The sequence below is a fragment of the Sciurus vulgaris genome, assembly GCF_902686455.1.
Source record: "Sciurus vulgaris genome assembly, chromosome: 4".
Taxonomy (NCBI): domain Eukaryota; kingdom Metazoa; phylum Chordata; class Mammalia; order Rodentia; family Sciuridae; genus Sciurus; species Sciurus vulgaris.
Genome location: NC_136464.1, coordinates 6,557,181 through 6,569,262, shown reverse-complemented (window position 1 = coordinate 6,569,262; position 12,082 = coordinate 6,557,181). Strand labels below are relative to the sequence as shown.

Here is a 12,082-nt window from a genome sequence, read left to right as displayed (position 1 = left end):
AGCATTTTGTTCCTCTTCAGATATATCATGCTTTAATACTGCTACACTATCTCTCTCTGTTTAAGCTGTGATCTCAAAGGCAAGAATGTTTCTTAGGTATCATCCACACAGATGCCTGTGGAAGGAACTCTCCAGAAAGTAAGACAGTGACCAGTATAATTTAATATAACTGAACATAGAATAAAAACCAAATTTGTTCTTAACCCTGACAGGTGAATTCACAAGAAGCCCTTTTCTTTATTAAACTTACAGTTCAGGAGAGATTGCAGAGGTGACCCTGATGTAGTTGTTCTCAGATATGCTGAACTGATGGAAGAGGACCCACTCGGGCATCTTCTTGGTGATGGAGTAACCAGACAGGGGGTGCAGCTGAGCTACCTGCTTATGTGTCAGCATTAAGTAGTTACCTGACCCATCCACATCTCGAGCGATCTAAAAGGTGTGGTTTTAAAGATTTGGCATCAGTATGGTGATTAATACACAAAGATGTTAGCTAAAAAAATTCCAAAGTGTTTAATATGGAATAGTTTAAGATTTACCACCAGTGCTTCCTATTTTCATAGAAAAAATAAGCTAAAAATACCTTTTGCCCAAAACTTTGAGATAGTGATGACATTAACTAACTTGGGCAACTTAAGGGCTACATGCTAAAACTGCAGCTGTGAGGTCATGATAAAATGACATGTCACCTGCCGCATCATGGAGCACACAGAAGCAGATGTCAGCGGCTTCACCCTTGCTGTTTACCTCATTTAACTCTTAACGGGACCCGAAACATGTTAAATGTTTACTTCATTTAACTCTTAACGGGACCCGAAACTCCTCAGTATGAGGGAACCCATACTGAAATGTCTGCCATTTTTCTCCATTAAAATGACATTAGAGTTCTGCAGAAATACTACCTTTTTTTTTTTTTTCATATTATGATGTGAGGGGCATACTTCTGTAATGTGCTTTGATTAGTCAGCCTTCACTATGGGAAAGAGCAAATGAGACAGTACTTTTATTTGTCGGGCATTAGTATCACCACCAAAAAGGTGAGATGAGGGATTGAGTCAGGTGTTCAGCTTCCCTCTGTAGTGAAATTTTTTTTTTTGCCCTCCTGGACAAAGTTAACATATTATTCTTGCTTGGACCTTCATTTCCCATGAGGAAGTATATTTAAATGCCAAGTCTTAAATAACATGTGTTTTTAGTATTATTTAAACTTAAGGTCAATAAAACCATTGCCCAGCATAAGAGAACTGGCTGAATGTCCTGAACACGTGGCATTTGCTATAACCCTGCCCACGCAGCCCTGGCCTGCTGACCTGCATGAAGTAACCGGACAGTAGCGCTTTCTTGATGTTCAGGCTGTTTTCCTTGGAACCAAAAGCAGGTTCTGCATAAGGAAGCTCGATTCGCTTGATAATTTCTAAGAGTTCAGCTCGGATAGCATCTGCCATCCTGAGAGCAGAGGAGTTGAGGAAGTGATCATGACACCACTTTTCCACACAGTCTAGGAGGGAAACAAAGGGGTATTTAGAAGTGATCTGTCACAAGCTGGAAAGAGCCCAGGCCAAGCAGGCACTGTCTCTAAGCCCTGTGTACTCTCCCAAAGAGAAGGTACTGTGAGTAGGTAGCAAAGACAAAGGTCTCTGGTGGCTGTGGGGTTGGCTGTCCATCTAGCAGTAGAGGTTCTGTGACCCAGTGCACTGGGGAAACAGCACGTTCCCAGTGCTGATTAAAAGTGTAGCTCCTTAATCTGTGGATGTTAAGGCAGAGAAGATTGTGTTAAGATCTACATTTCCATCTCATGTGCACAGTGAGATATACAAGGCCACAATATTTAATCAAACTAGGAAGGAGAGACTTCTAAGTTCCTCTGATCCATGAAGACATTTCACATTTTATTTAATAAGAAAAGGATCACTACCAGGCTGACTTGGGAGCCAATTATGTTACAGTTAAGCTCATCTATCTACCCTAGTTGTAGCTTTTTATTAGAATTCACTTACCTGGTTCAGTTTGGTTACTCTTTCATGCCACTTGTAATTATTCAAGTTTTGCTGCAAGCTGGGTGTGTACAAGGCCTCGGCACAGTGGCCAGAAGGCCCTCCTTTACTCTGTCCTGCCCACTTAGGCCTACTTGCAGTAGTGAGAACCCACATGTGGTCAAACACCAGCACCTGTCCTTCCTTCCTGTTCTCAAAAGATGCCACCAAGTTCCCTGGGTTCTTTGTGGTTCCACTGACAACTTTTTCCTCTCAGCTCTGAAACATTAACTGATCTTTATGCAGTTCTGTTGCCTTTCAAATTGCTGTCATTTCCTCCCATCACTTCAAATATTTTTCACACCATCTTTTAAAGCAAAGGAGGTAAAGATTCCTTATGGAAAATAAAAGTGAGAAAAGCCCTCCTTCAGGAAAGGAGCTCCTCACAGCTGCCTTTGGGAGCTCCAACCTCTGCCATGCTGCTTTGCCTCTGCTTGCTGCATAGGAGCTTCTGGTCACTTAGCATCAGCCACCCTCCTATGGAGTTATAATACAGCCACTGCCATTCAGGACACAGGGTCCTGCCTCTGTGTCTGCACACACCCTTCTGCTTTGTGTGGCACACTCCTGTCAGATCCTCACCAGCTCTCAGCACAGCAGCCTGGTCTCCACTCCTGCCTTGAGCAGGGGTTGGTTGGTTTTTAGTGCTCTGTGTCTTCTCCATGTGAAGAGTGAGTGTGATAGGTTATGCAAGGACATGGCACACCTGTGACCTGGAGGGCACTTGGAGATGTCTGTACCATGTTGTCCCAAGTCTCTGTCCCCCTGTGCCCCAAGCAAGCTTAGTCTGAAGACTGGCTGAGCAGAGTACCAGAGCTCTAGAAACAGGCAGGCATGCGTGGTGGCCCACCCGCTCTGTGGGAGCAAGGATGAGAGTCCACTGCTCAGCAGGAAACCACGGTATGTTTAGGGCCTCAAGCAGCACTCCCCCCAGTGGTCAGTGGGGCTAGAGGAGAACGGTGGTGGACAAACAACAGCGCTTCAGAGCTCGGCCTTCTGTGGGAAAAGAAGATGTAATCAGGAGGAAAGAGCCGAGAGCCACCATCACCCACTTACGCTCACTGGTGGAGTTCAGAGTTGTGTCTTGGTAGGCCTTGTAGATGTTGATGAGGGTGAAGTGATCTCCTTCAGGATGCAGAAATGTCTCCCAACAGGTCATGGCAGCCTCCTCAGCTCCATGAGGCAGATGTGAAAAGCAGTTAGGAGCTTTAAAACACAAAGGTCACACGGTCAGCAGTAATGAGGACATTCCATCTTGGCATAGCATGCAGAGCCTGGTCAGGGTTATTATTGCTTGTGCTGCTTCATCTATCTTGGTTCTCTTAATAAATATGTTACCTTATTTACTTATAAGTCAAAGAAATTTAGAGCCAGTCATCCTATAATTCTTTCTCCTCTTTGCTAAGGGCTGCATAATAGTTTTGACACCCTGCTTGTATTCCAGGGAAGCTGGGAGGCCCCGTCACGGGACAGGGTTAGCATTTAGGACTGTGGTCTGATGCAGCCCAGGGGCTGGTCTGTGCTGCCAGCCAAGGAACACACACACCTAGAGCCAGGAGGAACGGTGCTGGCAGATGAAAGCCATGCACAGTTACCTGGGGAATGACACTTAGTGACACTTTCTTGATCTGCACAGAACCCTTGAGCAAAAGCAAACTCGGTATGTTTTCACGTGGCTGATTGGGAAATCCACTGGATTTTGATTTAGAGTTTTCATATTAAGATAATTTTTAACAATTTTCCCTTTTTATAATTTAAAATTTTATCCTCCTTAGTTGTACATGACATTAAATACTTCACTCGTATGTCAAAAGTTTAAATGAATGGATCTCTGTGCTGTGTACTCTTTGAATTATAATTTCAAATGGGTGATTTAAATCTATACCTGGTACAGATTCACAGTACCAAAGAATAGTCATTAAGGAATACCTGTTACCATGGCAGCAATGGTTAGCATTTCATCTACACAGTCAAATTCACAGGATGCCAAAATAGACTTCGAGAGCTGTGGATCCAGAGGAAACTCCGACATGATGATTCCAAATTCAGAAAGATTCCCATCATTATCCAGTGCTGCCAGATAATCTAAGTCTTCCAGTGCCTGCATCAAACTTTCTGGTGCTAGAAAAGGAAAGAAAAAATAAATAAATAGAAACCAGTCTCATACAGCCAAGATGGCGTAACAGTATAACAGTACTGGATTTTCTCTCCTGCATAAAAAAAGCAAACAATGGATAAGATGTGAAACAACAGGTAGCAGGACGCTGAACATCAGGCAAACAATTCCTGAGTGGAAATTAACAAGGTGAGCGTTATGGTAATCCAGGTAATACCTTGGCAGAGTTTGTAGGGAGGGAAGTCCTAGTGGATCATGCCAGGCTCAGTGCATTGTGAAGCAGCACACAGGGTCCAGGGAGACCAAGGTGGCCATGGCCCACAGATAAGAGTACCTGAGAGCTCTACAGAGATAGGACTGGGTTGAGAGTCTTCCCTGACCAGGCTGCAGAGTACAGGTCCACAGACATACAAGGCACTGCCCCCGGCCAGAGGAGGAGCCACAGGAGAAGACTAGAAGGAATGGTGCCTGGTGCCCACACAGCACTGAAACTGGGCCCTGCTCTCATGAGCCAGACGGGAAAATCTGATTTGCAGGCACTGAGTTACGATCCACATGAGCACTGCTCTGTGCTACCAGACAAATCTACCAAGCAAATCCCGAAAGGATCACGTTGCAACCCAGGGCAAAGCTCATGAATATCTGTAACAATACAAAAATATTCAGTGCCAAGGTACATATACAATGCCTTGCATCCAAATGAAAAAAATATGATGCAGAAAAACACACTGCATAAAAACAGAAAACAGACACAGAACTCAGATGATAGAAATAGTAGACAGGATGTTCAAAGTTATTTGCCAGTGCAAATAAAGACCGAAAACTCAACTTTATCCCTTTCTATTTTAGATTTATATAACACCGCAAATGGTATGGTGTTATTATATATGCTTGATCGCCACCAAAAAAAAAAAAAAAATCCATTATTTCAAAGCAATCTATTTATTCTCTTTGTTCTTGCAGAATCATTATATTAAAATAAATACATGTGTTTTTTTCACCTGTTTGGTACCTAGTATAGCAGCAAAGGCCACACAAGGAAGCAAATCACAGAGTATAAACCTGCTGTGTTGTTCCAGAAACTGAAGGATTTATGAGAGCTGCTGGATTGCTTTCATTTGGCTCAATCCCAGTATGTGCAAGGTGGTGGAGATGAAGACTGGGGACCTGAGAAGCAATTTAGCCTGTCTGCATTTGGGAGTGCAAAGTAACAAATAGTAAAAACTTATTTGCTTTCCAAACTTTGAGCATTATGCTATTTATCAAAATTTCAGGCCACTCAAAAGCCCAGTCCGAGCTCTGATCTGAGCAGACCCCGTGACTGTCAGACGAGTAGCAAAGCTTTGGGAAGCCACTAGTGTGGTGTGAGGAATAAAACTGAGGCTGTGCTGCAGGTCACCACACCTCTGGCCCTGCTGGAGAAGAGCAGAGCCCACCAACAGATGATTTTAACCTCTGATATCCCAGTGAGTGCAAGAGATCAGTGCTGTGAAAGCAAGGGCAGGGCAGAGGGCAGCACGAAGCCACCCCAGGAAAATGCACTGAACCCCTCACCTGCTGGAAGACTGAGCATAGCTTTAACCCCACCTGGGAGGAAAGGTGCTGAATATTCCTATTACTTCCAATTTTTCCCATCGGGATTTAAAACTGAGCAGAAATCATGGCTTCTCAGGTACATTACATCGTGGATTTGGACTCCTCTCCTGCCTGGGTGCTGACATGGAACACTGGTGTCCTACTTCACAATTTTGGGGGCCCTTGGACTAACCAGATTGGCAAAGATGACACCTTGAGAGGCTGCAACCCTGGGAAGGAAACAGATGAGCTACTTAGAAAAACAGTTGAGGAGTCCCACAGGAAGTCATGGGAGACATGAGCGGGAAAAGCGGACACACTGAGGTGCAAGTCAGGCGCAGGAATTAGCACCTTAGGTTGAACAGAGCAGGGGCTGGGAGTACGGACAATCATGAGACCAGTTTCTATAGATGAGCAAAATGGCTACACTCTTAAGTTACGGGATCTTTGGCAATTGTTCCTGTAGGATTCTGCCTTGACAACCAAGCTCTGTTCCCAGATGGCACCCACTATTCATTTTTGTTCCCTGCAGTAGAGTTGGCTACATGCAAAGTTAGAAACAGAAATGACTTCATGATTCTGCTCCCGTTCCTAATGACAGAGAGGCTGCTCATGGGATTTTATCATTTCAGAAAGAGTGAGTTAATGCAGACGAGAAGGAACCCCAATAGATAGCTGAACAGGATTTGCCAATATTACATTCTTCATTTTAAGACATCTGCCCATGTGGCCTGTAAAACTATGTGAGCTAAAAAGCAGAAGGATTTAGAAGTTTCTTTATGACAGTGGTCCACGGTAAATAATGATGCTAACAAAAACAAAAATATGTGGTATGCCTCCTCTTCTTCATCTCCGGGCAAGAGTAGACTGGTATTCTGAAGGCAGCATTGAACAAAGTATCCTATTCATTAAGCTTTCTTGGCAACAGCAGCCAGCTACCTGTGGAAAAGCTCATTGCAAGGTCAGACACCTTCCTGCTGCCATCACTCACAGGAACTTGAAGGGCTATCGATCATTACAGCAGCTCTTCACTGTTCTGTGTGTCCTTTCTCCGTGGAATCCCAAATGCCAAGATGAATTTTTCTCCCATGGCATCAGCAGAAAGGCTGGTTAATTTGCAACAAGGCTGAAGCCCACCAGCAGCAGTGGGGCCGAGGCAGGGCTATCTTGGAGCAAAACCACAGGACACGTGAGGAGTCCAGGGCTGCACTGTGACAGCCTCACACGGCACATTTCCTGTGTTCTTGAAATGCATGCCAAAATTTGAAGCGTGAAATGGGAGGGATCCTAGTCTGGCCTCTTCCCTTTGCAGGGGCATCTGTGCCCTCAGGTGCTCAGCGGGATTCCTCCAGCTAGGTCACCTTTGCTATGACAATCTCTTCTCCTTCTTTCTGCCTCACTTGCCAAAATGACTCCGACACATTCATTTCCTCTCAAGGTAGATGATGTTATGCAAATTTGTCAATAACTTTATGAATGTAATGCTTTAGTCTGCTGTTATTCCTGGGAGTATGCTTGGTGGGGCACAATGCCTTCTTGTGCCTAGAGTGGACAAGTATTTCCAGGCACAGAACAGGGCAGGGCGTCGCTTGATGAGCAGTCCCCAAAGCCACAGCTGGTCCTTCTCCTTCGACCATCCTTCTTAGCCCCCCTTTTACTAGCAAGGGCAGAAGATTAAGGCTCCATCTGTCGTTGGGGATGGAAAGGGCTGTAGAGGTAGAGTGACCTTCGGTAGTAAACTGGAGAGAAGCATTTTCATCTCCCTGACTCTCAGAGCCAGGATTCTTCGCTTGTTTGTTTGGTGTTTGCACAAGAACAGAGGGCTGGGGACTCGAACCTGGGCCTCCAGCATGAGAGTCAGGCACTCTACTAGATGACCTATATGGCCGGCACTGAGAGCCAGGATTCTTTTGTGTCCAGCCCTGGCCCAAATGGCAGAGTCCAGTTAGGCCAAGCTTAGCTGTGCCCTGAGAACTCTCGGGTGCCAGCTCTGCTTCTGCCCATGCAAGGAAGGAAACATGAGCAGACAACAGACAGACATGGGCAGCTCCCAGAACGTTCTCTCTCTGCAAGCCACGTCGCCACCCAGCCCTCAAGAAGGACCAGAGGCAAGAAAGAGGCCGAGTTGGGCCCATGCATGGCTGCCTTTGCTAGTGTTCTTGGGGAAGCTAGCAGACTTCCACAGGGCACAGCCCCTCAGTGCTCCTCAAGGACAGGGCACTCTGAGGGCCGCCACTTCAAAACCTCCGAGTGGCTCCACCCCTGTTATGGTGCTGGGCACGGCACTGCCAGTGCACTCCCCGCACCTGGTGGCGCGCGGTGCTGACCTCTCCTCCGTGCCTCTCAGCGGCCCTGTGATGCGGGAGGGCAGGCGCTTCACTCATTTCATAGCTGAGGAAAAGACAAGTGACCTGCCAAAGCCACACGGCCGCCAGCCGTTTTCTTGCTTGTGAAGCGAGGACTTGATGTGAGGCTTCACCTAATACCTGTGCTCATTGTCTGTTTCTCACACCCATGGAAATGGCCCTCTGCAGCCCAGGGCCTATTGGCCTTGCACTTCAGAGCTCAGGGGGGAGTCAGTATATGCCAGTCACTTTGTAAGGGGCCCACATATGTTAATTAACAACTCTGTGAACTGATTATTTTGATTCTCCTCATATTAAAAGTATGTCCACTCTGCCTTTTAAAATCTGTGCCAGATTGTGTTTTTACTTTTTGTAACATTACTCAGCTGACTGCTTCCAGGATGCTCCTAAATACTGGCTTTCAGAAGCTATGTTTGCACATTTGCCTCTTTCACACACACAACCCTTCTGCGTATGGCAGTAAGTTCTGTTTGGCCTTTAAACAGATAATAGTGTTTAACTTAAAAATCCAGGTGTGAAGTCAGGCACGGTGGCCACACCTAATCTGGTGGCTCAGGAGGCTGAAGCAGGAGGATTGTGAGTTCAAAGCCAGCCTCAGCAACAGCAAGGTGCTAAGCAACTCAGTGAGATCCCGTCTCAAAATAAAATACAAAATAGGGCTGGGGGTGTGGCTCAGTGATCCAGTGCCCCTGAGTTCAATCCCTGCTACCAGAAAACAAAACAAAACAAACCCCCAGATGTGGCCTCTGTCCATGGTGGAGGATCTGCTTAACTCGGCTGTGAGTGGTGACGTGCAGCGTGTCGTGCCTGCAGGCAGGAGCTGCAAAAGGGCTATGGGCGAGGGCCGCAGAGGAGCCTGTGTTCTCCCTTTCTCCTCTAAGTAGATTTTACAATTTTAAAACCACTTGAAGTTTCAATGCAAATTCCCAAGTTTCCAAAGATTTACAAACGTGCAGATCCGTTTCTCTGGCATACTCACAAATGTCTTTTAGTATGACAAATGTGATTCCAGAAGGTCATGGTTAACTGATTGATGACTCCTCTTGTTGAAAATCTGCACCTTCCCACAGACAAAGCCTTTGCAGCCTTCCCTGCCTCTCCACCTGCACCAGCACGGGCCTCTGCAGCCCCAGCCTGTCTGTCCATGCTTTCCCGTTTTCAGGAGGCCTGGTCTTGTCTTACATGCCTGGCAGTTTGTGTTGGGTTCATTTTTCTTTTCACAATCCAAGGAATCACAGGTTCCAAAGCCAGTTGTCAAGCCACCACCAACAATTCTGAGTCTGATTACAAAGATGACATCTGGTATAGCCTGGTACCTTTTGGCCCCTTTTCTCTGCAAATTCCTGTCCAGGTGTCCTTGCTTACCAGGGGCAGCAGCAGTCTTGAGCTGTTTCTACTGAGGTGGTCAGTCGGTCCGGAGCCTCCTAACCCAGATGCATGGTGGCTGTCATTCATGATGGAGGTCAATTCTCATGCAGCCAGGGAGGAAAAAACCCTGGTTTTTAAAAGGAGGTCCATATCAAGGGAATTCAATTAATAGCCTGTAGCCTAGTTATGCCAAATTCATTTTCACATGGTTCATGAATCCCAAAAAGGGTAACAAGTTTGCTGTGTTTGCGTATTTCAATTATATGTTGAATTAAATGCAGCAGCTGCAAGCATCTTTTATTTATTTATTTCGCTTCCAAAATGATGAGTCAGACTAATCCAGTTATATTTTTCCCAAGCACAGCAGAAAATAGTTGTGTGTGTATTGCCAGGGGACAAAAATAAATGGTCACCATGTCCCTTTTGTCCCGTTATTGGCTTAAGCCTCAGGGAGAAAGCAGCGCAGGGGGGCCTCAGAGAGCTCACAGGGGTCCCCTGGCACCACCGCGGCTGTGCTTCTAGGAATGACATTGCCAGCCTGCCTTTTCCTTTCCCTTGGTGACAGTCCACAGACGTCCCCTGCCCTGAGCAGGAAGATGTCTGGGACATCAACAGGTGGTGATTCCGGGGCCTAGAGATGAGCAGTGGGGCTAGAAGAGCCATTTACAAGAATGAAACGTGTTTCTCCAGAGGAGATTCCTGGTGACCCTGGTGGCAGCAGATCCATCGATTACAAGAGCCAAGCGCCAGAAGCTCTGTCACCAGTGAGACAGAATGAGGTGGAGGAGGCCCCCGACTCCTGCCCAGACTCCTTCCTCAGGGCCAGGAGAAAAAGCCCAGAGGGTGACATTGCTGTTCAAAAGCACAGACCACTGCTCTTATCATCTAGCCTATCAGGGTCGTCTGACCCCTCCACCATGTCCCTACCCAGCTCCCTAACTCACGGCCAGTTCTCTCTCTCTAAAAATGTCTATGTAAGAAATATCAGTTGGATTGGAGTTTGCCACATGCATTTTACAATTTCGTATCACTTTCCGTAACTGTTTCTTTCTTCAGAGCCACCCCTTTCAGACAAATACGTCCATCGCTTCAGCAAGCTAAGAAGGGGTTGGGCCTAATGAACTCTTTTTTAGGGCAGGAAACCAGGAGCCAAGAAAAGCTGGCTAACATATGCTCTGAGACTCGCAGGTAGGAACAGGAGTCCTGGCTGTTAGCCAGGTGATGTGCTGACTTCCCCCAGGAGCAGAGGGGACACAGCACACTTTGCTGTCTAAATGTCAAGGTTGTCCTTCCATGCATTCCCTCCAGGCTTCTCTTTCCTGCAAGCCTCTGCGTTTCCAGTCTCTTCCTCCTCATTCCAGAACTTTCCCTGTGATCTTGATCTCCTAAGCTCTGGGGAAGCCAGTTTTCTGCCCAAGGACAACGCCCCTCCAATTTACTCCTGGCTTCCAGGGACACTGCCTACTCCCACAGACTTAGCACAAAGGCAGCAAGTGTATGTGTGGGGGTGGGGGAGGAACACCATATTCCTTGTAGGACCACTGCCCACAACACTTTCACAAGGGACAGATAGTGGGATAGGGGAAATGGCCGCAGGAAGGAAGCTATTTAGAAGAGACAGGAGCTTGTCTGGTTCTAGGAGGCTACTGCTCCTTTAGGTAATGATCTTTTTTGAAAATCAAAGATTCCAGAGTCTCTAAAAGTAAATTTGAAAATCTCAAATTTTCAAAAAAAGATTGTCACCCAGAGCAGTGGCCTCTTGGAACACAGTAACCATTTTTCAAGGTGTTTATTAGGAGAATTCAATAGGAAATTCCCGGGGAGGCCTGGGGGGAACTGGGCACGTTGATGGGCAGGATCACTCCTGCCGCTGGCCTGGCACGCTGCAGCTGTTTCCCAGGCCCCTGGGGACTTCAGCACTGCTCTTCCTCTGCTGGTGAACTGTCTCTACTCCATCTGTCTTCCTACCTTTTATCTTCAAGGTTAGCATCCTCAGGTCACCCTCTTCTTACTAGAAAATGATTATTCCCGAGACAACCACAGAACAGCATCCCTCTGTTGTTCTCTGCCCAGAGATGGCCCATTCTTTCTGCAGAGTACTTTCTGCTTGAGCCTTTTGCCCTGCTCTCGCCTACCTTCCACTTTCCTTTCACTTAGAATGAAATTCTCTTGTATGAAAAAAAAAAAAAAATTCCTTATTCCAAATTCCACCAGTATTGTAAAGCATTTTTTTGAGAAAAATCAACTCTAAAATAATTGACATTTTCTCGAGTGCCCCTAAATCCTATTGGTGCCACTGGGTAAATGATGGGAGAGAGGCACTGCAAACAAGTAGAAGCTGTACAGTTCCCACCCAAGGACCCTCTGCTTCCAAGGCCTCTGGCCGACTTTTCTCTCCCTTGTGCAATGTAACAACTGACAAGAACACCAGAGCATCCAGACCAGTAAGCCGTCACTTACATCTTTGGTAAACACACTGCAAATTACAACCACGAGCTTCAAGTGTGGAAAAAATGAAGTTCCTTTAATGTGGAGCCCAAGTGAAAACTAAATGTCAGCTGAAAGGTCGCCACACTAAGCCCGGAGCCTTTCCTGGAGAAGCCCATGCCCATCAGCCTTACTGA

General features: G+C 46.4%; 1 protein-coding gene and 1 long non-coding RNA gene across 3 annotated transcripts in view; one reads left to right on the top strand and one right to left on the bottom strand.

Annotated features, from left to right (window-relative positions):
- Positions 1 to 12,082, bottom strand: part of DHX32 (DEAH-box helicase 32 (putative)) — a 56,708-nt gene that overhangs the window by 1,382 nt on the left and 43,244 nt on the right. For both annotated transcript variants that reach the window (XM_079137292.1, XM_079137293.1), the window contains exons 8-11: positions 3,963 to 4,154; positions 3,090 to 3,239; positions 1,311 to 1,498; positions 251 to 432 (exon numbers count right to left, since the gene is read on the bottom strand). In XM_079137292.1, the coding sequence (XP_078993418.1) occupies positions 251 to 432; positions 1,311 to 1,498; positions 3,090 to 3,239; positions 3,963 to 4,154 (712 nt within the window). The remainder of the gene's footprint in view (positions 1 to 250; positions 433 to 1,310; positions 1,499 to 3,089; positions 3,240 to 3,962; positions 4,155 to 12,082) is intronic.
- LOC306659641 lies at positions 4,287 to 7,505 on the top strand. The gene is made up of 3 exons (XR_013763361.1): positions 4,287 to 4,440; positions 4,481 to 5,615; positions 6,408 to 7,505. It is a non-coding gene; the product is annotated as an uncharacterized lncRNA (long non-coding RNA).